A 23,997-nucleotide genomic window follows, 5' to 3' on the forward strand; every position below is an offset into this window, starting at 1 on the left:
CCCCCCTCCACCGTCCTCCCCCCACCCCTCCCCCGTCCACACCCCCACTCCTCCGCCGTCCACATCCCCACTCCTCCCCCGTCCTCTCCCCCCCACTCCTCCCCGATCCACCCCCGTCCATCCCCCCCCCTCTCCTCCCCGTCCACCCCCCCCACTCCTCCTCCGTCCACACCCCCACAATCCTCCCCCGGCCACCCTCTCCACTCCTCCCCCGTCCACCCCCCCCACTCCTCCCCCGTCCACCCCCCCACTCCTCCCCCGTCCACCCCCCCTACTCCTCCCCCGTCCACCCCCCCTACTCCTCCCCCGTCCACCCCCCCTACTCCTCCCCCGTCCACCCCCCCACTCCTCCCCTGTCCACCCCCCCCACTCCTCCCCTGTCCACCCCCCCCACTCCTCCCCCCCCACTCCTCCCCCCCCACTCCTCCCCCGTCCACCCCCCCCACTCCTCCCCCGTCCACCCCCCCCACTCCTCCCCCGTCCACCCCCCCACTCCTCCCCCGTCCACCCCCCCACTCCTCCCCCGTCCACCCCCCCCACTCCTCCCCCGTCCACCCCCCCCACTCCTCCCCCGCCCACCCCCCCCACTCCTCCCCCGCCCACCCCCCCCACTCCTCCCCCGTCCACCCCCCCCACTCCTCCCCCGTCCACCCCCCCACTCCTCCCCCGCCCATCCCCCCCCACTCCTCCCCCCCCCACTCCTCCCCCGTCCACCCCCCCCACTCCTCCTCCATCCACCCCACTCTGCATCGTCCTCTCAGCTTACACTCAAACCTAGTTTTTTGTCATCTGTAAACTTGAAAACGTCAAATTTAGTTCCCTCATCTAAGTCATTAAAAGCACTAATACCTCAATTATCATTGACACCAATGTCAAATAAAACAATTTGAAATGAGTAGTGAAAATATAATCCGGTCTTCACAGTTACTTTGCTGGAGTTTTGTGCGAGAACAGAAGAAATAGAAGCAGAGATCAGCCATTGAACAAAGTCAGAACAAACCCACTGCCTGCACAATCCTGTCAAAGCCAAAAATCTATTGACTTCTATCCTGATATTCAGTGACAGAGATAGGCTTTGATTTCTTTTTAAGTGCTGCATTGTTAGACGTGTACTGCCAGAGAAATATCGGCCCCTTTGAAAGATTGCAGGAGGTTCACAGAATGACTGGGTACATTAAGATGCAAAGGTGCTGTAAGGTATTTACAAGGATGACATGAATGCTGAAAGGTTATAAAAATCAAAGACTGAACAGGAGGGGGGCTTCTCTCCATGGGTGGCTGAATGGAGGTCTTCAGGAGTTCAAAGATATAAAAGCAGAACATTATTTAAAAGGAACAAGATTGCAGATGTTTAAGATACAAAGGGAATTTTTTTTGTTTTATTGATTCAGGGCTCTGATGGCTGGACTATCGGTTAATTCCCCTTGAGAAGGTGAGCTGTCTTCTTGAAGTACTCCAATCAATTAGTGGAGGTAGATTCACAATCCCTGATTTTGGCCCAGTGAGATTGAAGAATTGAGTATATATTTCCAGGTCAGGATGGTCAGTAGCGTGGATGGGAACTTACAAGTGGCAGTGTTCTCTAGATGGTACCTGCTGTAGGTTTGGAAGGTGCTGTCTAAGGGGCCTTGGTGAATTCCTGCAGTGCATCTTGGGGATGGTACACACTTTGAGGAAGGACCACATGGTCTTTTTTTCTTTCTGAATATAAACTGAAATGGAAGTTGATCTGCTTAAATAACAGGAGAATTTTTCAACCTGGGGAAAAAAAATCAAGGGCAGCCCATTTTCATCTCTAAGATGACATTGCTTTGAGTAGCAGTGAGGGGGCTACATGGAGACAGAGTGGCACCAAGAGTATTGGAGTTGACAGGCATTTAATTGAGCAGGGCAGCCAAAGACCTCCAGAGCTAGCTAATTAAAAACATTTCACTCACCCCTTGTCCCATTGAAAGTGAAAGGCAAAAAGCCAAGCAAGCTTAAAAGTATGAATTCTGCCAAGAAAGAAAACAAGGTCAAATTTCCGAAGTGAAGAGTGACCATTACCTTACAAACTATAGCATATCATCATTGCTGAAATCAAAAGGAGCTGAGAGAGATAATTTAACCCACCCTTGTCATTTGGATTTTTGATCTTCATAATATTGCTTTCTGTCCATACTTCCTCCATCAAAACATTTATGTCTTAGCCCTTGAGCTTGTCTAACACGGTTTGAGATTCTTGCTCCCTGTGTGGATGAGAGTGAGGGCTGTAGGGAGGATGAGCAATCTAACCACAGCACCGTGGTACAGGGAGTCATTCAAATGGGGGAGAAAAGAGAAACGTAGTTGTAATTAGGGGTAGTATAATCAGGGAATAGACACTGTTTTCTGTGGCCAAGATCAAGAGTTCCGAAGGCTGTGTTACCTGCCTGGTGCTCAGATTCAGAATATCTCATCTGGGCTGCAGTGGGTGGATAAAGAGTTCTGGCAAATCACAAGATGAGGGCTGTGGATAGAGCCTTAAACTAAATTGTTGGGGGGTGTTGGTTCAGGTGCATGGAAAAGTTCAAGTCGGGGGGAGGGTTCAGCAGATGTTATTAAAGTTTCCAGAACAAGTAATAGGACAGAGAGTAGAGAAAGGATCAGGAATCTAGCATCAGCACAGCAGATTAGGAGACAATGATGAGAAGAGGGCAGTCACCTCAGGACTGAGGGTGTTGTACTTCAGTGCAAGAGTGTATGAAACACTGTATTGTCGTGCAGATTGAAATTGGCAGGTATGATGTGAACATCACAATGACATGGCTGCAAGGGATTCTGGGCTGGGGACTAAATATTCAAGGATACATGTCTTATCAGAAGGATGGGCAGAGGGGATGGGTTGCCCTGCTAGTAAGAATTGAAATTAATTCAAGAGCAAGAAGTGACACAGAGTCAGAAGGCACAGAATCAGTGTGAATAGAATCGAGGTCCCGCAAGGAATAAAGACCTTGATGGGAATTATGTACAGGTAGCACTCACAATATGGGGAAGAAAATAAATCAGGATATATAAAAGACATGTAAGAAAGGCAGCCTTACAATCATCATAGGGGACTTCAATACACAGATGAATTGGGAAAATCTGGTTGGTAGCAGATAAGGCATTTGATAAGGCTCCCCATGGTAGGCTTATGCGGAAAGTCAGGAGGCATGGGATAGAGGGAAATTTGGCCAGTTGGATAGAGAACTGGCTAACCGGTCGAAGTCAGAGAGTGGTGGTAGATGGTAAATATTCAGCCTGGAGCCCAGTTACAAGTGGAGTTCCGCAGGGTTCAGTTCTGGGTCCTCTGCTGTTTGTAATTTTTATTAATGACTTGGAAGAGGGAGTCGAAGGGTGGGTCAGTAAATTTGCAGACGATATGAAGATTGGTGGAGTTGTGGATAGTGAGGAGGGCTGTTGTCAGCTGCAAAGGGACTTAGATATGATGCAGAGCTGGGCTGAGGAGTGGCAGATGGAGTTCAACCCTGTCAAGTGTGAGGTTGTCCATTTTGGAAGGACAAATGAGAATGCGGAATACAGGGTTAACGGTAGGGTTCTTAGTGAGGTGGAGGAACAGAGGGATCTTGGGGTCTATGTTCATAGATCTTTGAAAGTTCTCACTCAGGTGGATAGAGCTTGTAAGAAGGCCTATGGTGTATTAGTGTTCATTAGCAAAGGGATTGAATTCAAGAGTCATGAGGTGATGTTGCAGCTGTACAGGACCTTGGTAAGGCCACATTTGGAGTACTGTGTGCAGTTCTGGTCGCCTCACTTTAGGAAAGATGTGGAAGCTTTGGAGAGGGTGCAGAAGAGATTTACCAGGATGTTGCCTGGAATGGAGAATAGGTCGTACAAGGATAGGTTGAGAGTGCTAGGCCTTTTCTCATTGGAACGGCGAAGAATGAGGGGTGACTTGATAGAGGTTTATGAGATGATCAGGGGAATAGATAGAGTAGACAGTCAGAGACTTTTTCCCCGGGTACAACAGTGTGTTACAAGGGGACATAAGTTTAAGGTGAACGGTGGAAGGTACAGGAGGGATGTCAGGGGTAGGTTCTTTACCCAGAGAGTGGTGGGGGCATGGAATGCGCTGCCTGTGGGAGTGGCAGAGTCAGAATCATTGGTGACCTTTAAGCGGCAATTGGATAGGTACATGGATGGGTGCTTAAGCTAGGACAAATGTTCGGCACAACATCGTGGGCCGAAGGGCCTGTTCTGTGCTGTATTGTTCTATGTTCTATCTCAAGAAAAGGATTTCGTGGAAGGTCTACAAAATGGCTTTTGGAGCAGCTTGTGGTAGAGCCCTCTAGGGAACAGGCAATTCTGGATTTGGTGATGTATAATATGGCAGATTCGATTATAGAGCCCTTGAGGGCAGTGACCATAAATATGATAGAATTCATTCTGCAGTCGGGGAGGGAGAAGGTGGAATCAGGTGTAATGGTATTACAATTGAGTAAAGGTAATGACAAAGATATGAAGAAACAGTTGGCCAGGATTGACTGGAAGGAGAGCCTAGGAGGGCAGATGGAGGAGATGCAATGGCAGGAGTTTCTGGGGGATAATTCAGGAGGCATAGCAGAAATTCATGCCAAGGAAGCAGCAGCATACTAAGGGGAGGACAATACAACTATGGCTGACAGGGGAAGTCAGGGAAAACATAAAAGCAAAAGAAAAAGCATACAAAGTGGCCAAGGTTAGTGGGAATCTAGAAGCTTTGGAAGCCTTTAAAAATCAGTAGAGGACATCTGAAAAAACAAAAAGGGGGGGGAGTAGGTAAAATATGAGTGTAAGCTAGCTAGTAGTATAAAAGAAGATTGCAAGAGATTTTTGAGATATAGAAAAGGTAAGAGAGAGGCAAAAGTGGACATTGGACCATTGGAAAATGAGACCACAGAAGTAGTAATGGGGAACAAAGGAAGGGCAGAGGAACTGAACAGATACAATCAGTCTTCACAGTGGAAGACACCAGCAGACCTTCAAAAGAGTCAGGGCGCAGATGTGAGGATAGTGGCCATCGTTAAGGAGAAGGTGCTGGGGAAGATAAAAGGTCTGAAGATGCATAAAGTAGATGACACCTCAGGGTTGTGAAGGAGATAGCTGAGCAGATTGTGGAGGTATTTCTGGTTATCTTTCAGGAATCACTGAAGTGATAGAGGGCTCCAGAGGACAGGCAAGTGGCTAATCTAACGCACCTGTTTAAGAAAGTAGGGAGGCAGAAGACAAAACATTATCGGCCAGTTAGCTTGACCTCAGTTACTGGTAAGATTTTAGAGTTCATCATTAGGGATGAGATTGCTTGGAAGAGCATGGTAAAATGGGGCAGAGTCAGCATGGCTTTGTCAAGGCAAGTCCATGTCTGACAAATCTGGTAAAATTCTTTGAGGAGGTAATGAACAAGTTAGACAAAGGAGGGCCATAGGGCATGAGCTGTTTGAATTTCCAGAAAGCCTTATGGGAGGCTGCTAAATAAGATAAGAGCCCATAGTGTTGGGGCAAGGTACAGGCCTAGATAGTGGATTGGCTGACTGGCAGAAGGCAGAGACTGGGGAAAAAAGGGGTCTATGTCAGGATAGCAGTCAGCAACTAGTGGAGTTCCACAGGGGTCAGTGTTGGGATCACACCTACATTAACAATCTACACGAAGGAACTAAGGGCATTGTTGCTAAATTTGCAGATGACACGAACACAGAAAGAGGGACTGGCAGTGTTGAGGAAGTGGGAAGATTGCAGAAGAAATTGTCAAGCTAGGAGAGTGGACAAAGAAGTGGTAGATGGAATAACTGTGGGAAAGCGTGAGGTTATGCACTTTAGTAGGAAGAATTGAAATGCAGACTATTTTTTAAATGGGGAAAGATTTCAGAAATCTAAAGCATAAAAGGACTTGGGAGTCCTTAAGGTTAACATGCAGGTTTAGTTAGTGATTAGGATAGGCAGTTGCAAGGTTATCATTCATCTCAACAGGGCTGGAATACAAGAGCAATCATATGAGGAATGGTTGAGGATTTTGGGACTGTACTCAATCGAACTTAGAAGGATTGGGGAAGAGGGGGGTGGAATCTGATTGTAACTTACAGAATACTGAGAGGCCAGATAGCGTGGACACAGAGAAGATATTTCCACTAATAGAAGAGACAAAGACCCAAGGGCACAGCCTCAGAATGAAGGGATCACCCTTTAGAACTGAAATGAGGAGGAATTTCTTTAGTGTGAGGGTGGTGAATCTGTAGAACTCAATGCTGCAGAAGGCTGTGGAGATCAAGTAAATGAGTGTATTTATGACAGTGATAGATTTATTCTTGATTGGTAAAGACATCAAGGGATATGGGGAGAAGTCAGGAGAATGGGGTTGAGAAATCTATCAGCCATGATCGAATGGCGGAACAGAGTTGTGGACCCAATGGCCTAATTTTGCTCCTATATTTTATAGACTTATGGTTCAGAATAAAGATGGCGCGATTACCTACGGAGTTCTTGTATGTAGAATGGGAGCAGAAACTGTGTACAACTCAGCACAATTAATAAACTTAAATTTTGACTGAAGTTCCATGAAATCCAAACCCTGAGAATGATGATACACAGAAAGACTCATCCTTGGTTCCAATAACCTGAATATTCTGGGCTCCCGATGCCCATTTTATACAGGATTATGAAGAATTTCGGAACATACTATTTGCCCAAACATATACGCGCCAATGTTTCTGCTTCACATGAGCTCCCACCCTCTCCATCTAATCCCATCAATACATCCTCCTTTTCTCCTACATGTGCTTACCCAAGTCCCGTTTAAATTCATTATCTGGTGAAGTTCCCAAGACCAGGAAATATCCCAGGGAACGATCCCATAGTATCTTTGCCAATGTTAACAATGCAAGTATGTAACACAGACAAAACATTGCAGTGCCTTTATAGTCTGGATGAATTTCAGACTAGTGAGGTGAGTGGTTTATAAAAACAGGATGCGTTCCCACTTATTTTAGTATTTTAATATTCTAGACCAGTTGCCTCGTCACCAAGAACACTTTGCTGATTTTAAGAATATAAATCATAGATTTTTCAAGAGAAGTGACTCTGTTCCATGAATGTATAAACTTCAAGAATATATATATTTTCCAGTCTACATTCAATACTTTTAGATTAGATTTTTAGATGAAATTCCCTACAGTATGGAAATAGGCCCTTTGGCCCAACAAGTCCACACTGACCTTCCGAAGAGTAACCCACCCAGACCCATCCTCCATATTCACCCCTGGTTATGGGGCAATTTAGCTTGGCCAATACACCTAACCTGCACATCTTTGGATTGTGGAAGGAAACCCACGCAGACACTAGGAGAATGTGCAAACTCCACACAGTCAGTCACCCAAGGCAGGAATTGAACTTGGGCTCCTGGCGCTGTGAGGCAGCAGTGCTAACCACTAAGCCATGAGCCACCATGCCGCCCCATTGGAACCCAGCATTTTCATGCTGTAGTTGTGCAGCACTATTCAACTGCCATGTTAAGCGATTAACTTTCATTAAAATGTAAGATAAATCTTTTGGGTTCCTCTATTCCCAAATGTTCACACTCTATTTCTTCCTGACAATATTGCTGTGCAGGTTAATGTGAATGTGACAGGCCAACTGACACCTCCTGGCCAGTCAGTGCAATGCTCCTAAAACAAGGAATGATTGCCTCATGGCATAACAATGGGAAATAAAAACAGAACATGGTGGACATGCTCAACAGGTCAGGAACTGTCTGTGAAGAAGCGGAGTGAGAGAGAGAAAAGAAGAGAGTGTGTTAGCATTTCAGGTCAATAACTTTTCATCAAGATTGGGAAAAGTTGGAAATATAATAAGGTTGGACAAAAGAGACCAATATCCATGTGCTGAATCAAGCAGCAAAAGACTTTCAGAGGCTTACAACGGGTTTACTGTAAATCTACAGTTTAGCACACCCAACAGTTTCCACCTTTCCACTCTGTTCCTTTTCTTGTCCAAAAATCAGCCTCCAGTCCCAAACCAGAGAAGAATCCAGCTTTTGTTTTAATCAACCTGTTCAGACATGTTATAACACAACTCAGAAGCAAGTGGGACTTGAACTGGAAAAGGTAGGTACAATACCACTGTGCAACAAGACCCTTCAGAACCCAGCTCTATTTTTTAACTTTGAAAACTCATCATCAAATCACCCAATTAAACAACTACATAACTAACAACGAACAAGCACTGCCCACCAGGGACCTTATTTCTATTGGATTTTGTTTTTAAGAAGCTGAGTTCTGGATATTTCTAACCAAGCTGTTCAGAGATGTTATTACACACCGCTGGATTAGGTGGGACTTGAATTCAGGCCTCCCAGGGACACTGCTAACGTACCTCAAGGAGAAATATGTGTATTTACTGTCCACTTTCAGTGTCCACTTTATCTACCTGTGAAACCCTATACACACTACATAGAGAAACACAGAAGATATAATTGTACACAAGGCACAGATACAGCAAATACACACACACACACACAGAGCAACAGTTCAATTATAGAAATCTGGTGGAATCCCATTGGAGATGGCATAAATTGTGTTGCATAATGCTTTGGATGCAGATACTGGAGAGGTAGACAGTGAGGATTAGATGGACCCTATTGGTGTTTTGGGAGGGGAGAGAAGGGGTGACTACAGAAGTGTGGGAGATTGGTCGGACACAGCTGAGGAAAAAGATGGACATTTCTGAGGCCCTCTTGCAAAAGGTAGATCGTCAGAACAGATGCAACAGAGACAGAGAAACTGGGCGAATAGGATAGAGCCTTTAAAGGAAGCAGGGCTGAGGATGTAACAGGAATATTGTAATTCCACACATAGCCAATACACAGACACAGACACAAAAACAACGTCATGCCGTACATGGATCACAAATGCAGGGACTGTCAATTCTACACAGCACCTTCACACAAAAACAAGGAACAGTGTAATTCTATACATAGATCCTTCACACGCAGTGTAATTCTAAACACAACCAACATTTGACAAAAACACAGGGGCTGAGAGTTTCAATGCACAGCCCAAATAAACACACCCACATAAAAACACATATCTACTGCTGAACTGCAAGTATAAAGGCTTTCAATCTACATCATTAGTTAATTTCAAATAATGTCTGAACATAGTTTACACTAAGTAATTACACTTCTTCAAACAGTCGATGAAGAAAAGCAGATATAGCTAACTGGACCAGCTTTTGGACCAGTTAGGAATTATGTACAGCACAAAGTGGGTCAATGCACTGGGTTTCCATGCCATAGTTACCTGCAACCGTATCTCCATCAGAAGCAAATTGTATTAACCTACCTTACAGATCTTGTACAACGAATCTTGTCCATCCCCCTCAGTGTCCTTGAAATAATCGTGGGCTGGGAAAGTCCGATTAATATCACGGGTAATGACATTTTCCTGAATGGAATCCTGTATGAAGAATAGAAATAAATTAAACATTGTGCGATTTACAATAAGAAATAAGTATGATTGACAGGGAGTATGTGCACTATGCACAGTTTTTAACATATTACTCAAAAATCTTGTGGAGCACTGTTCAAAGAATCCTTTCATTGTTTGCTGTCTCTTCATTTTGACACCATGTCCTGTGTTCAGCCCTTTTACCCCACAACATCTCTTTTTTCCACTCAGTCTGACCTTCATTGGATCTCTAGAATCACAAAGTCCCAACAGTGCGGAAAGAGGCCATTCAGCCCATCGCGTCTGCACCAACTGTCTGAAGAGCATCCCACCCGGACCCACCCTGCATCCTATTCCTGCATTTCCCACAGCAAATCCACCTAATCTATACATCCCTGGACAATTTGAGCAATTTCCCATGGCCAATCCAATTAACCTGCACATTCCTGGACATAATGGGGCATTTTAGCATGGCACGGTGGCACAGTGGTTAGCACTGCTGCCTCACAGCACCAGAGACCCGATTTAATTCCCACCTCAGGCCCAAAGGTGGAATTGAACCCGGGTCCCTGGCACTGAGAGACAGCAGCAGCTAACCACTGAGTCACCCTTATACCTTCCAATATCACTCAATCTTACCTGAGCATTTCTTCACCCATGCCTGTTTGTAATGACCTTACAATCAACAGTTTGTAATGTTTTCAATCTTTCTCTGTCTACCCCTCTAATCCAGGCCTGTCCATGGGATGGCCTGAGGACCACAGTGTGACTTGCCAAAGGCTGCTAGCTGGACTACAATCAGTGTCCTGACTACAAATGAATGTATGTGCAGGAGATGCTGCTTTAATCAAAGGCAGGTTCTTACTCGAGTTTATCAGCAGCAAACATGGGAGAGAAGTGGACACTGATCGAAGAAGCAGTGAGTTGTGACAGCGAGTGGCTTCATGAAGCCTGCGCAGTGGGAGGTGGGTTTGCTAGGTGAGGGGAAAAACAAGGCTGCACATCATCGTCATCTGGCAGGAGTCGGGGAAAGAGGCTTAGAGTCATGAAAAGACCTGGCTGCTATCCTCTAAGGTTTCCTGAAGTATTGGTTAAATCTAACTCCTTACCTCAGCCCCAATTCCCCACCTACTTCCCGAGCAACCAGGGCTTGGGGCTTAGTCTGTAAGTTTAACTCTACTCCATAACTGGAAAGGCCCAAAAACAAAAGGTTTCAGTAGTTGGCACTGCTATTTTTACTGGCCAATTCTATTAATTAGTTAATTAAATTGCCAGATTTACTGCTTTGAAAATCAAAGAAACAGCAACCCAAGTTTAGTCCATGACCAAACCTTACATTGCTGAAAATTCTCAATGGAGCAAACCCCCCAACCAATGGAGTGAAAAAATGAAAAGTGGCCCAACATACCAAAAGGTAGGACAAGCATGATCTACTGCATCTTTCAAAATCTCTGCACTCCTCATTCTGTCGTTCTTCCTAATCTCTCCCACTCCCCAATACTTCCTGTCTCTATTCCTAATCCACACTGCTTCCAGTGTCTCCCAATCCTCTGTCTGATTCCTTCTGTCCTAAGTCTCTCATTTTCCTGTCTGATTCCCTCTGTCCTGCATCTCCCATTCCCCTGTCCAATTCCCTCCGCCCCCAATCACTCCCTTTCCCATGTCTGATTGCCTCTGTCCCCAATCACTCCCATTCCCCTGTCTGATTCTCTCTGTCCCCAATCTCTCCCACTCCCTATCCAATTGCCTCTGTCCCCAATCTCTCCCAGTCCCTGTCTGATTCCCACTCCCAATCACTGTCTGATCTGCTGTCCCCAATATCTCCCGCTCTCCGTCCCCACTTTTTATTTCACTTGTTCATCGGATGCGGGTATCATTGGCTGAGCCAGCATTTATTGCCCGTACCAACTGCCCTACAAAGGATGGTGGTGACATATCTTATTGAATCACTGCAGTCTTTAGGTCATTGCCTGGCTCTGTGTGGGATGAGAAATATTTGCCATTTATCAGCTCAAAGCTGAATATTGTCCAGGTCTTACAGCATTTCAGATACATGTGCAGCTTTTGTTCTGTTTGCAAGAGACCGCCAGGATTTTGACCCAGCAAAACTGTGAAATATTTCCAGGCCAGGATAGCAAGCGGCTTTGAGGGAGTGTTCCCATGTATCCGCTGCCCTTGCCCTTCTAGATAGAAGTGGTCATGGGTTAGAAGCTGCTGGACCTTTGGAAAATTCAGGCTGGGAGCTGACATTTGACCCTGCAAATATATTATATGAACATACAGAGAAAATCTAAAGCAGTAAATTCTGCCCCAAATTTCTGTATTTAAATTTTAAAACTTGTGATTATTCTCTCACACCAACAGGTGGAGCTCCACACACAAGAAGCCACATGGAATTAGCAGCTGGTGGGACTGGGGAAGAGAACAGCAGGTAGACCTCAACGTTCATCTGTTAATTCGTGTTCAAGCCACAGGTACTGGTACCATAGCGAAACCGCACAGGTCAGAGCGGATGTTTTACAAAGTGCAAATTCAAATGTACTGCACTGACAGAGTGAGATCTATAGTCCAAGAATTAAATGAAATTTGAAAAAGAACATCGAACAAATTTATGCCATGCACAGTATAATGAGGATCTCACCTCAACTATTCCCACGAAGATTAGACACCATTGCATGGAATTTAGCAGCACAGAAAGAGGCCACTCAACCAACAAGTGCAAACTATTCCATAACCTCTTCACTATGTTCCACACTCAACTAAAGCTGCCGTTATTCAATTCCCTATTGAACGTATTAGTCTGATTCATATTTTTACCAGCTCTGGTTCTGGAGGAGGGGAAGCAGGTTGAATGACGGGCACATCACTGCTGACTCTGTTTGAATTCCTGCCTCTCCGCAAGAGTGAGACCAGGGCCTCGTCAATACGAAAGTGGTGTGTACTCTAAAGTCAGTAGTCACATATTAACACAACTAAGTGAACGGATATATTCGGGCAGCGGCTAAACCGGAAACACTACATGTCAAGTGTCTCCTACCCATCCTCCTCCTCTAACCAAAAACAAAACACTCTGTGGGGAGGGTTGGTACGGTAAAGATTTTTTCAAATCTTCTGGCAATTTAGAGCCGAAGGGATGGAACCTAGGGCAGTCACGTGCTCCTCTTGCAGGATGTGGGAGGTAAGGGTCACCACTAGCGTGCCCGCTGACTTCACCTATGAGAAGTGCAGCCAATTCCAGCTCCTCACAGACCGTGTTAGGGAACTGGAGCTGGAGCTGATCATTCGGGAGGCTGAGGGGGTGACAGAGAGGAGTTGTAGGGAGGTATTTCACACCTAAGTTACAGGATAAAGGTAGCTGGGTGGCCGTCAAGAGAGGAAAAGGGCACAGGCAGTCAGTGCAGTCATCCCTGTAGCTATTCCCCTCAATAATAAGCATGCCGCTTTGGATACTGATGGGGGGGGAAGTGACCTACCAAGGGAAAGCCAGATCTTGAGCACTGAGCCTCATTCTGTGGCTCAAATGGGAAGGGGGTAGAAAAGGACAGGGATAGTCATAGGGAATTCAGTAGTGGTCGCAAATGAGACTTCTGAATGGTATGTTGCCTCCCGGGTGCCAAAGACAGGGATGTCTCGGATTTAGTTTACAGGATTTGTGGTACACATTGGTATCAATGACATAGCTAGGAAAAAGGATGAAGATCTGACAAGTGAATATAGAGAATTAGGTCGGAAACTAAAAGGCAGGACAAGCAGAGTAGTAATCTCAGGATTGCTACCGGTGTCACAAACTAGTGAAGCTAGGAACAGAGAGCGAGTGCAGCTGAAGACATAGTTGCATGGCTGGTGTAGGAGACAGAGCTTCAGATGTGGATCATTGGGATACCTTCTGGGGAGGGGGGGGACCTATACAAGGAGGGCAGATTGCGCCTGAACTGGAGGGGCGCCAATATCCTGGGCAGGAGGTTTGCTAGAGCTCTTCAGGAGGGTTTAAACTAGTTTAACAGGGCGTTGGGAACCGGAGCTACAGATCAGAGGATATGGTAGTTGGTGAACAGGCAGATACAGCATGCAGAGAGTCTGTGAGGAAGGATATACAGTTGAGAAGGCAAAGTTGCAGTCAGTGTGATGGGTTGAAGTGTGTCTATTTTAATGCAAGACGTGTCAGGATGAAGGGTGATGAACTTAGAGCTACGAAGTTGTGGCTATGACGGAGACTTGGATATCACAGGGGCAGGAATGGTTGTTGGACATTCCAGGGTTTAGATGTTTCAAAAGGTATAGGGAGGGAGGTAAAAGAGACGGAGGAGTGGCATTGCTAATTAGGGAGAGTATCACAGCTGCAGAAAGGGAGGTCTTCAAGGAGGGTTAGCCTACAGAGTCAGTATGGGTGGAAGTCAGAAACAGGAAAGGAGCAGTCACTTTATTCGGAGTTTTCTATAGATTCCCAATAGCAACAGAGATACATGGAGGAGCAGATTGGGAGGAAGATTTTGGAAAGGTGCAGAGGAACAGGTTTGTCGTCATGGGTGACTTCAACTTCCCTAATATTGATTGGAATTTCCTTACTGCAAATAGTTTGGATGGAGCAGATTTTGTTGGTGTGTCCAGGAAGGATTCCTGACTCAAAATATAGATAGGCCGACTATAGGGGAGGCCATATTGGATTTGGTTCTTGGCAATGAACCAGGTCAGGTGACAGATCTCACGATGGGAGAGCATTTCCGTGAAATTGATCATAACTCCATGACCTTTACTACAGTCAAGGACAGGGATAGGAGCAGATGGTATGGGGAAAGTATTTAATTGTGGGAGGGGGAATTACAATGCTATTGGGCAGGAACTGTACAGCATAAATTGGGAGCAGATATTCTCGGGGAAATGCACGACAGAAATGTGGAGGTTATTTTGGGAGCACTTGCTACAAGTGCTGGATAGGTCTGTCCCACTGAGGCAGGGTAGGCATGGTAGGATGAAAGAACCTTGGGAGACAAGGGATGTGGAACATCTAGTCAAGAGGAAGAAGGAAGCTTACTTAGGGTTGAGAAAGCAAGGATCAGACAGGGCTCCGGAGGATTACAAGGTAGTCAGGAAGGAACTGAAGAATGGACTTAGGAGAGCGAGGAGGAGGCATATAAAAGCCTTGGTGACTATGATTAAGAAAAGCCCTAAGTTGTTCTACACTTATGCGAGGAACAAGAGGATGGCCAGAGTGAGGGTAGGACCAATCAGTGATAGTGGAGGGAACTTGTGCCTGGAGTTGGAGGTAGTAGGGGAGGCCCTTAATGAATACTTTGCTTCAGTGTTCTATAGTGAGAGGAAAGTTGTTGTTTGTGATGGCAGCGTGAAACAGGCTGATAGGTTTGAATAGATTGATGTTAAGGAGGAGGATGATCTGGAAATTTTGAAAATCATTAGGATAGATAAGTCCCTTGGGCCAGACAGGATATAGGAGAAAGTGAGGTCTGCAGATGCTGGAGATCAGAGCTGAAAATGTGTTGCTGGAAAAGCGCAGCAGGTCAGGCAGCATCCAGGGAACAGGAGAATCTCATCGATTCTCCTGTTCCCTGGATGCTGCCTGACCTGCTGTGCTTTTCCAGCAACACATTTTCAGCCCAGACACGATATACCCAAGATTACTGCAGGAAGTGAGGGAAGAGATTGCTGTGCCTTTGGCAATGATCTTTGTATCCTCACTGCCACTGGAGTAGTGCCAAATGATTGGAGGGTGACAAATGTCATTTCCCTGTTCAAGAAAGAGAATAGGGATAATCCTAAGAATTACAGACCAGTCAGTTTTACATCAGTGGTGGGCAGAGTTTAGGAGACGATTCTGAGAGACAAGATTTATGATTATTTGAAAAAGCATAGCTTAATTAGAGATAGTCAGTATGGCTTTGTGAGGGGCAGGTCATGCCTCACAAGCCTTAACGAATTCTTTGAGGATGTGACAAAACAGATTGATGAAAGTAGAGCAGTGGATGTGGAGTATATGGATTTTAGCAAGGCATTTGACAAGTTTCCCCATGGTAGGCTCATTCAGAAAGTAAGGAAGCATGGGATCCAGGGAAATTTGGCTGTCTTGATACAGGATTGGGTGGTAGTAGATGGAAAGTATTCAGCCTGGAGCTCGGAGATCTGTGATATTCCACAGGCATCTGTTCTGCGATCTCTGCTGTTCGTGATTTTTATAAATGACTTGGATGAGGAAGTCGAAGGGTGGGTTAGTAAGCTTGCTGATGACAGGAAGGCCAACCTTCCAAAGGTGTGGTGGATAGTGTGGAGGGCTGTTGAAGGTTGCAATGGGACATTGACAGGATTCAGAGCTGGGCTGATAAGTGGAAGATGAAGTTCAACCTGGAAAAGTGTGAAGTGATTCATTTTGGAAGGTTGAATTTGAATGCAGATTAAAGATAGGATTTTTGGCACTGTGGAGGAACAGAGGGATCTTGGGGTCCATGTTCATAGATCCCTCAAAGTTGCCACTCAAGTTGTTAGGGTTGTTAAGAAGGCGTATGGTGTGCTGGCTGTCATCAGCAGGGGGAGTGAGTTTTAGAGTTGTAAGATTGTGCTGCAGCTCTATAAAACTCTGATTAGACCACACTTGGAATATTGTATCCAGTTCTGTCACCTCATTATAGGAAAGATGTGGAAGCTTTAGAGAGGGTACAGAGGAGATTTACCAGGATGCTGCCTGGACTGGAGGACATGTCTTATGAAGAAAGGTTGAGGGGTAGGGCTTTTCTCATTGGAGCGAAGAAGGATGAGAGGTGACTTGATATAGAGGTGTACAAGATGATGACAAAGTTAAAAATCACACAACACCAGGTTATAGTCCAACAGGTTTAATTGGAAGCACACTAGCTTTCGAAGCGACGCTCCTGATGAAGGAGCGTCGCTCCGAAAGCTAGTGTGCTTCCAATTAAACCTGTTGGACTATAACCTGGTGTTGTGTGATTTTTAACTTTGTACACCCCAGTCCAACACCGGCATCTCCGAATCAAGATGATGACAGGCAGAGATAGAATGGATAGCCAGAGACTTTTTCCCAGGGCAGAAATGGCTATCATGAGGAGCCATAACTTTAAGGTGATTGGAGACAGGTTTAAGCGAGATGTCAGAAATAGGTTCTTTACACAGAGAGTGGTGGGTGCGTGGAATGCACTGCCAGCGGTGGGAGGACAGTCAGATACATAAGGGACATTTAATGACTCTTGGAAAGGCATAAGAATGACAGCAAATGTAGGGTCTGTAGGTTAGTTTAATCGGAGAGTAGGATAAAAGGTGGCATAATATCGAGGGCTGAAAGGCCTGTAGTGTGCTGTACTGTTCTATGTTTCAGAACCTAGTGCACCCAGAGACTGAGAAGGCCATAGTAAGAATTCATAGGAACATGTTTGGCATTTGCTTGAGAATCTAAAGGTCCCGCAGCATTTCCAATGCCCCCTTGAGGAAAACCAATGTCTGTCATGTACCAGGCTGCCATTGACACTGCCTCACCATTTACCCCAGCCACAACAATTTCAATCCCTCTTCATCCTGCTTCCCGTCTCTGGGAGTCTCTCAGACACATCACCCCAGTCAGCCTCAGGTGGGAAGCAATGAGATCTCTACAGTCACAGTGGTTAATCGTGTCTTTGTAAGAGGTCAGTGGTCAGTTGTGTCTGTACAAGAGGTCGGTGGTCAGTCATGTCTGTAAATGAGGTCAATGGTCAATGGTGTCCATAAAAGGGGTCAGTGGTCAGTCATGTCTGTACAAGGGATCAGTGGTCAGTCGTGTCTGTACAAGGGATCAGTGGTCAGTCATATCTGCACAACAGGTCAGTGGTCAGTTGTGTCTACACAAGGGTTAAGTGGTTAGTCATGTCCAAATCAGGGGTCAGTGGGGGATCTGTCATGTCCAAATCAGGGGTCAGTGGGGGGTCAGTCATGTCTGTACAGTGGCTGAGTGGTCAGTTGTGTCTGTAAGGTGGAAGATGGTGTCTGTATGAAACGTCAAGGGTTTCAGAGTCTTTAAGAAGAGTTAGTGAGAATGGGATCTGTGACTTTTTATCAAGTCAACGCCCACTCACAAAGAAGATTCTCTCCTGAGTAGGCAGAGAATTCAACCACATTCCTGTCAGAGTACACACTGTCCAGACTCTACCCTATAAAGCTCAGAGTGTCCAATTTAAACTTATTAAATGAGCACTGACGAAGATCTCTGCTATTAGCGCATTAATTTTCTTATTACTTTAATGAGCTATCATAACATCAGCACAGTCACTGTTAAGCTGACAGGAATCTCAGATGGAAAGCTTCTGGCAAGCTCGTTTTAATGAATCTACAATTACTTGGCCTTTGTAAATGGATTAGTAAGGCAGCTTGGCACACAGTGAAAATACCATCACTTGGTAAACAAGACCCACATATTTTGCCGGTGATGTGGGGCTAAGGCATTTCACCTGCAGAAGATCAGCTGTGGCAAATATGCCTCCCCTGCCGAGAGAAAGAGGTAGTATCACTGGAGTGCACACACCAAAAGGAGACACACAACACAGGGAGAATGAGGGTGGTGTCTCACAGATTCAGGAATGGATCCTGCGAGAGAAACATTCCGAAGCCCAGTTTTTGAACAAAGTTGCAGAGTTTACTTGAGAATTACATTGTACTCTGCTCAAAAACTGCATGAATCCATGTAAGACTCTGTTAACTCACTTTTCAGATTAGAATCAGCCTAAATATTATGGCACAGACAGGGAACACAGGGGGCTAACACCTTCAACATCTTATCTGGGCTGACACCATTTGTTACAGTTAACCTGAGAATGTAACTTAAAAAAAGTTTTGTGATTTACATGTGAAAGCAGTGAAACTATCGTGGCCATTCTAACAGATGAGAGACTCAACAAACAATCAAGATATTTTTCAATGTATAATTTCAGTTACATCACACTGCAAACTTTTGCTATAAATTCTGTGCCTTACAATTGTATCCTCCACAACCACCTGATGAAGGAGCGGCGCTCCGAAAGCTAGTGCTTCCAATTAAACCTGTTGGACTATAACCCGGTGTTGTGTACACTCACCATCATGGGCTACACTGCCACTCTCTCAGATGTTACACGTGGCAACAAACTACAGAATCCAGATCTCAGCTGCATATGTGACTGGAAGTGACAGGAAACTTCTGTGTTAACGAGCCTAATCTGCAGGACAACAGGATTGCTTCAGTTGCCCTGCAAGACAGTGTGGTTTGGGAAGTCTCACCAGCATATGATATGGAAAATAAAGAACATGAAAGCATGGGAAGGGTTAAAGCATGAAGACCACTAGCAATCTGTGGTGTGTGGAAGACAGGATGGGATAAGAATAGTGGAACATTCTTACACCAATCAACAGAGTAAGGTTAAGACTGAAAGGTCACTATGGCGAGATGAGATAGCACAAGTAATAAAGCAAGTTTCTCTATGAAGTATCATTGTGACAAGATTGGGACAATAAATATTTGGGACATGATATTAAAATACCTAATTAATAGTTAGTAGAGTCAGCTTGAAACCGAAGACTATTGTAATAGATGGAATAGCTAAATATCTATCATGACAGGTTAGCCTGGAATGGAAGATCACTGCAACAGAGTTAGCAATAAATATCTAACCGTGACATTAGAATAACATTAAGTAGAATGTACAACTAAAGAGATAATGGGAGCTAACATCACTGACTTATTGATATAGTCAATATCACTATATTGACTAATATAGTTGGACGTGCTGATAAGCTAACAGAAATAGGATTAAAAAAAAATCCACGGACCCTGAGGATTGTGGGCATTCGGGAATCTGCTTTCTCAGTGTCACGGTTTTTTGTTTGCAAATAAAATACCTACTTCTTGAAGAACTCTCTACGTCTCCTGGTGATTCTCTATATTTTCTCCATGACAATGACAGATTTACAGTAAGATGTAAGAGGGGACACACAACAAATAATAGCAAGCCCGGTGTAAGCTGGAGGATGTATCTTAATTAAAAGTTCAGAGAATATCATAGTCCATATCGTAAAATGGAGAGTCCGCCACTGTTGTATCAAATGGCAAATACCTATATTCAAACAAATTTTAAATCTCTCAATTTTGTGAATGGTTCAATGTGGAATGCAGATGTAAGCTAAGGAATATTGATGTTAGGCAGGAAAGGATCTGAATTTATATGGCACCTTTGATGACAACATAATGATCAAACTGCTTTGTAGTCAATCAAGTACTTTTGATTGAAGCATTGTAGTTCAGAAACCAGGTCAAAGGTTGCTTGGGCAGCAAGTATTCTAAAACTGGCAAGATTAGCATGGCCCTTGTGCAATGTGGACAAACAAATTTGTGAAGCATATTTAGAAAGAGCATCTTGTGGCAGGGTGGTAGCGTCCTCCACCTTGAGGAAAAAATAAAGAACAGTACAGCTGAGGAATAGGCCATTCGACTCACCATGCCTGCGCTGAAACATGATGCTTTCTAAAATTAAAGACCTTTTACTTCTACACGATCTGTATCCCTCTATTTCCTGCACCTGTCACGATTCCTTTCGAACATTGCTATTGTATCTGCTTCTACCACCTCCTCTGGCTCCTCAAGTTTTGTGAAAAACTTGCCCCTCACACTCCCTTTAAACTTTCCCCTTTTGGCTTAAAGGTCTGCAGAGGCACTTGGATGGGTGGGCAATGATTCATTTGTCATTCCCCACACAGGTATCAACCAAAAAGTGAGAAAGAGGAAAGAGGTTCTGCTGATGGAATATGAGCAGCTAGGGACTCATTTAAAAAGGTAATAATGTGTGAATTATTGAGCAAAGTGGCATAGGATCAACAAGATTAAAGGGGTAAACATGTGGCTCAAGGATTGACTGTATTATTGAGTAGATTGAGAAGGCTTAGAATTAAATATTTTTCTTGTTTGAAAAGTGAAGGCATCTGGAGAGAAACCTTTCCACATAGCAAGTGGTTTTGATATGGAATGCACTGTCTGTGGTTCAGGCATGTTCGGCACGGTGGCACAGTGGTTAGCACTGCTGCCTCACAGCGCCAAAGACCCGGGTTCAATTCCCGCCTCAGGCGACTCTCTGTGTGGAGTTTGCACATTCTCCCCGTGTCTGCGTGGGTTTCGTCCAAGTGCTCCGGTTTCCTCCCACAATCCAAAGATGTGCAGGTTAGGTGAATTGGCCATGCTAAATTGCCCGTAGTGTTAGGTGAAGGGGTAAATGTAGGGGAATGGATCTGGGTGGGTTGCGCTTCGGCGGGTCGGTGTGGACTTGTTGGGCCAAAGGGCCTGTTTCCACACTGTAAGTAATCTAATCTAGATTTAAGACAGAGATAGCTGGTTCTTGATTAGGAAGGGTATCAAGGGTTACAGGAGAATGAGATTGAGAAACGTATCAGCCGTGATCGAATGGTGGAGAAATATAGATGGGCTGAATGGCCTAATTCTGTTCGTATATCTTAAAACAAAATCAAATTTTACAACAAGGTGGACATAGGAGCTATGTAGTTAGATAATGAACGGCTTCATCCACAGGTAGGTTTTCGGGAGTCTCTTAAAGCTGAAAAGAGTGGCATAGAGAGGCTGAGAAGCGTAAAAAGGGAATTCCAGTATTGGACACTGAAGACATGCCAAAAATGATGAAGCAATTAAAATCGGGTATGCTGAAGAGACTAGAATAAAAGGAGTGGAGAGAGTTGGAAGAGTTGAGAGGTAGGATGAAATTACAGAGATAGGGAGAAGGTAAAGATATTGAGAGAAAACCACAGTAAAAATTTTAAAATCAAAGTAGTGCTTAACAGGAGCCAATTAAGGTCTGTGAGCATAGGGAACGATTGAATGAATGAAACATGATGTGAGTTAGCATATGAAGATAGTGTTTTGTACGAGCATGCATTTATGGAAGGTGGGACATTCTTCTCAGGAGCACATGGAAATAGACAACTTAGAGATAACAAGAATTTCAGCCTCACCAGCAAAGCATTTCCAACATCTGCACTCTTTTGCCGTATTGGTTCGGGGAGAGTGTGAGCGGTTAAAGGAAGGGGTGAGGATGGAAGGTGTGAAAGACAACATTGCATGGCACAGGAAGGTTGCAGAGAAAAATGAAATGACCCCAGAGGTGCAGACCATCATACAAGCAACATATTTGACATTTCAGTGAGCTGATCGAAGTGGCGAAGCCTTTCAATTGGCCAAAGTAGCACAGACATTGAGAACAAAATAAGACAGAGTATCCTTCTCCTTCCTGGTCTCTGATGATTCATGACATGCTTGAATTCTGAATGAGGTTAGAGCCAGTTTGAGCCTAATATCCAGTAACAATCCAAGGGCACAAGGTCAAAGCTGAAGAATGCTTTTTGGTGCTTGCTACAGCTCAGTCAGGAATTGGCATTCTCACCTCTGAGATAGCAGGCTGTGAGTTTGCACCCCCACTCCCTCGGTTCAAATATATAATCGAGCCTGATGTTTCAGAGTGGTGCTGAGGGAGTGCAGCACTGCTTGCCTTTCCCAACAGACATTTAACTGATGCCTTCTCCGCCTTCCGAGGCAAATGTAAGAGATCTCACACTGTTTGAAAATACACAGGGGAATCCGCCTGACTGGTATTTACCTTGCCAGCAACATCGAGAAGCAGGTTATTATGTTTTGTAGCACACGCATCATGCAAGTAGCTATCATGCTTCCCAAATTTCAGCCGTGACCAAACACAAAATACTCAATTGACTGTAGGAATTTGGGGTATGCTGAATTAATGAAAGGGAATGTACAGAATACAGGGTTATCTTGCTCTTTACTTGGAGAAGGTATCTGAAGTTTCTGGCTCTGGTACAGTTGATGAAGAGGCAAGGGAAAACCCAGATAAAGGAGCTCTGCAGTGAGAGAAGAGGCAGCATCTATGTTCAATCATGTAGAGATTAAACTTCATGCAAGTGATAGGTTTATGTGTTACTGAGTTAATGAGTCGAAGTGATAGATTATCACTGTCACATTCCTCAAACCGCAATCCAGCTCATCTATTTCAAATGCACTCAAGGAAGGCATTTCTGCCAAACTAGCACAAATTGCATTTCAATTCCCCTGGGCTTTAAATAAAGAAGGTTTGAAAGAGGATGCTGCAAGGGGCAAATCACGAAGAGGGAGACCCAGACCAAATGCCATTCATCCACCCACCCACCCCCTCTCCTTTCATTGGCTCGTTCGGAGAAACGGCAATGTTCCAGAAAAGGTTGCACATTTGATATTTACGCTCACTGGACTGGGGTCAGCAACATACACAGAAATAGCCAACTTGAAAAACAAACCTGTTTTGAGTTGAACATGTTATAATGTGGCCAGCCAGGCAAATAAATGATACCCAGCCATCAAAACAAAACACAACCTTTCCAATATGTACATGTTCACACAAAACATTTCATTTTTACAATATGCAGTAAGCTAGCCCCTTTAAAGATATAATGCACAGAATTCTAAAGCACAGAAAGAAGCCATTCAGGTCCATTGATCTATTGCATTGTTTGTGCTTTACACAAGCATCCTCAGTCATTAAGGATGAAATCAATGATAAGAGAGAACTTTATGGGTCGTACTAATATAAGAAAGACTGTCGAGGCAGTTATGTATAATCTCATACAACCAATCTAGATAGGTGGAGGCGGTATCTGTGGGAGAACGTTACAGTAATAGTTTCATAATTCATGTTTGATTTGAAGTAAATATTGAAGGGGATAATGATAGATCAAGAGTGACACAGTGGCTTAGTGGTTAGCACTGCTGCCTCACAGCGCCAGGGATCCAAGTTCGATTCCAGCCTCAGGCAACTGTCTGTGTGGAATTCGCACATTCTCTGTGTGGATTTCCTTCGGTGGTCCATTTTCCTCCCACAGTTCAAAGTTGATCAGGTAGGTGACATGGCCATGCTAAATTGTCCATAGTGTTCAGGAAGGTGTAGGTTAGGGGCATTATTCAGGGGAAATATAGAGTAATAGGGAGGAGCAATGGATCTGGGTAGGTTACTCTTCAGAGGGTCGGTGTGGACTTGTTAGGCCAAATGGCCTGTTTCCACACTGCAGGGATACTATGATTCTATAAGAGCAAACATTTTAAATTGTAGAAAGATAGAATTTACTAAGCCAGGATGAAATTTGCCAAGACTGGAACCAGCGTCTCGATGGGAAATCAGTGTCAGGGCAGTTGGAGGCCTCCAAGGACAAATCAGAGATCATTCACAATCACGCCCAAATCTAGACTCTCAGCCCGGGATGTGAAAACGCAGCTAGAGTTGGGAAGCTCAAGCAGGGAAAGTGATTTTGGATACCTGGAGTCCAATCCCACAGAAAGCTGAGAGGATGATAGAAAATGCAGGGGTGAAATTAAACAGGACCAGAAAAAAGCAAAGAGCTGACAGGCTGAAATATGTCCAAGTGAATCAGGGAAATCCCAGTGGTGTTTTATAATCACAGAAAGATCAAGAGGAGAAAAAAGGAATGGGTCATGCCAATTTGAGAGCAGGAAGGTAGCTTGTGTTTGGAGGTGGAAGACAGTGTCATGGTT

General features: G+C 44.6%; 1 protein-coding gene across 2 annotated transcripts in view; it reads right to left on the minus strand.

Annotated features, from left to right (window-relative positions):
- The window catches only part of LOC122554081 (rab GTPase-activating protein 1-like), a 496,968-nt gene that overhangs the window by 150,434 nt on the left and 322,537 nt on the right, over positions 1 to 23,997 (minus strand). For both annotated transcript variants that reach the window (XM_087990933.1, XM_087990934.1), the window contains exon 14: positions 9,333 to 9,446. In XM_087990933.1, the coding sequence (XP_087847059.1) occupies positions 9,333 to 9,446 (114 nt within the window). The remainder of the gene's footprint in view (positions 1 to 9,332; positions 9,447 to 23,997) is intronic.

Source organism: Chiloscyllium plagiosum, unplaced genomic scaffold, assembly GCF_037043375.1.
Source record: "Chiloscyllium plagiosum isolate Xiang-an unplaced genomic scaffold, Cpla_swu_hap1 HiC_scaffold_9, whole genome shotgun sequence".
Classification (NCBI taxonomy): domain Eukaryota; kingdom Metazoa; phylum Chordata; class Chondrichthyes; order Orectolobiformes; family Hemiscylliidae; genus Chiloscyllium; species Chiloscyllium plagiosum.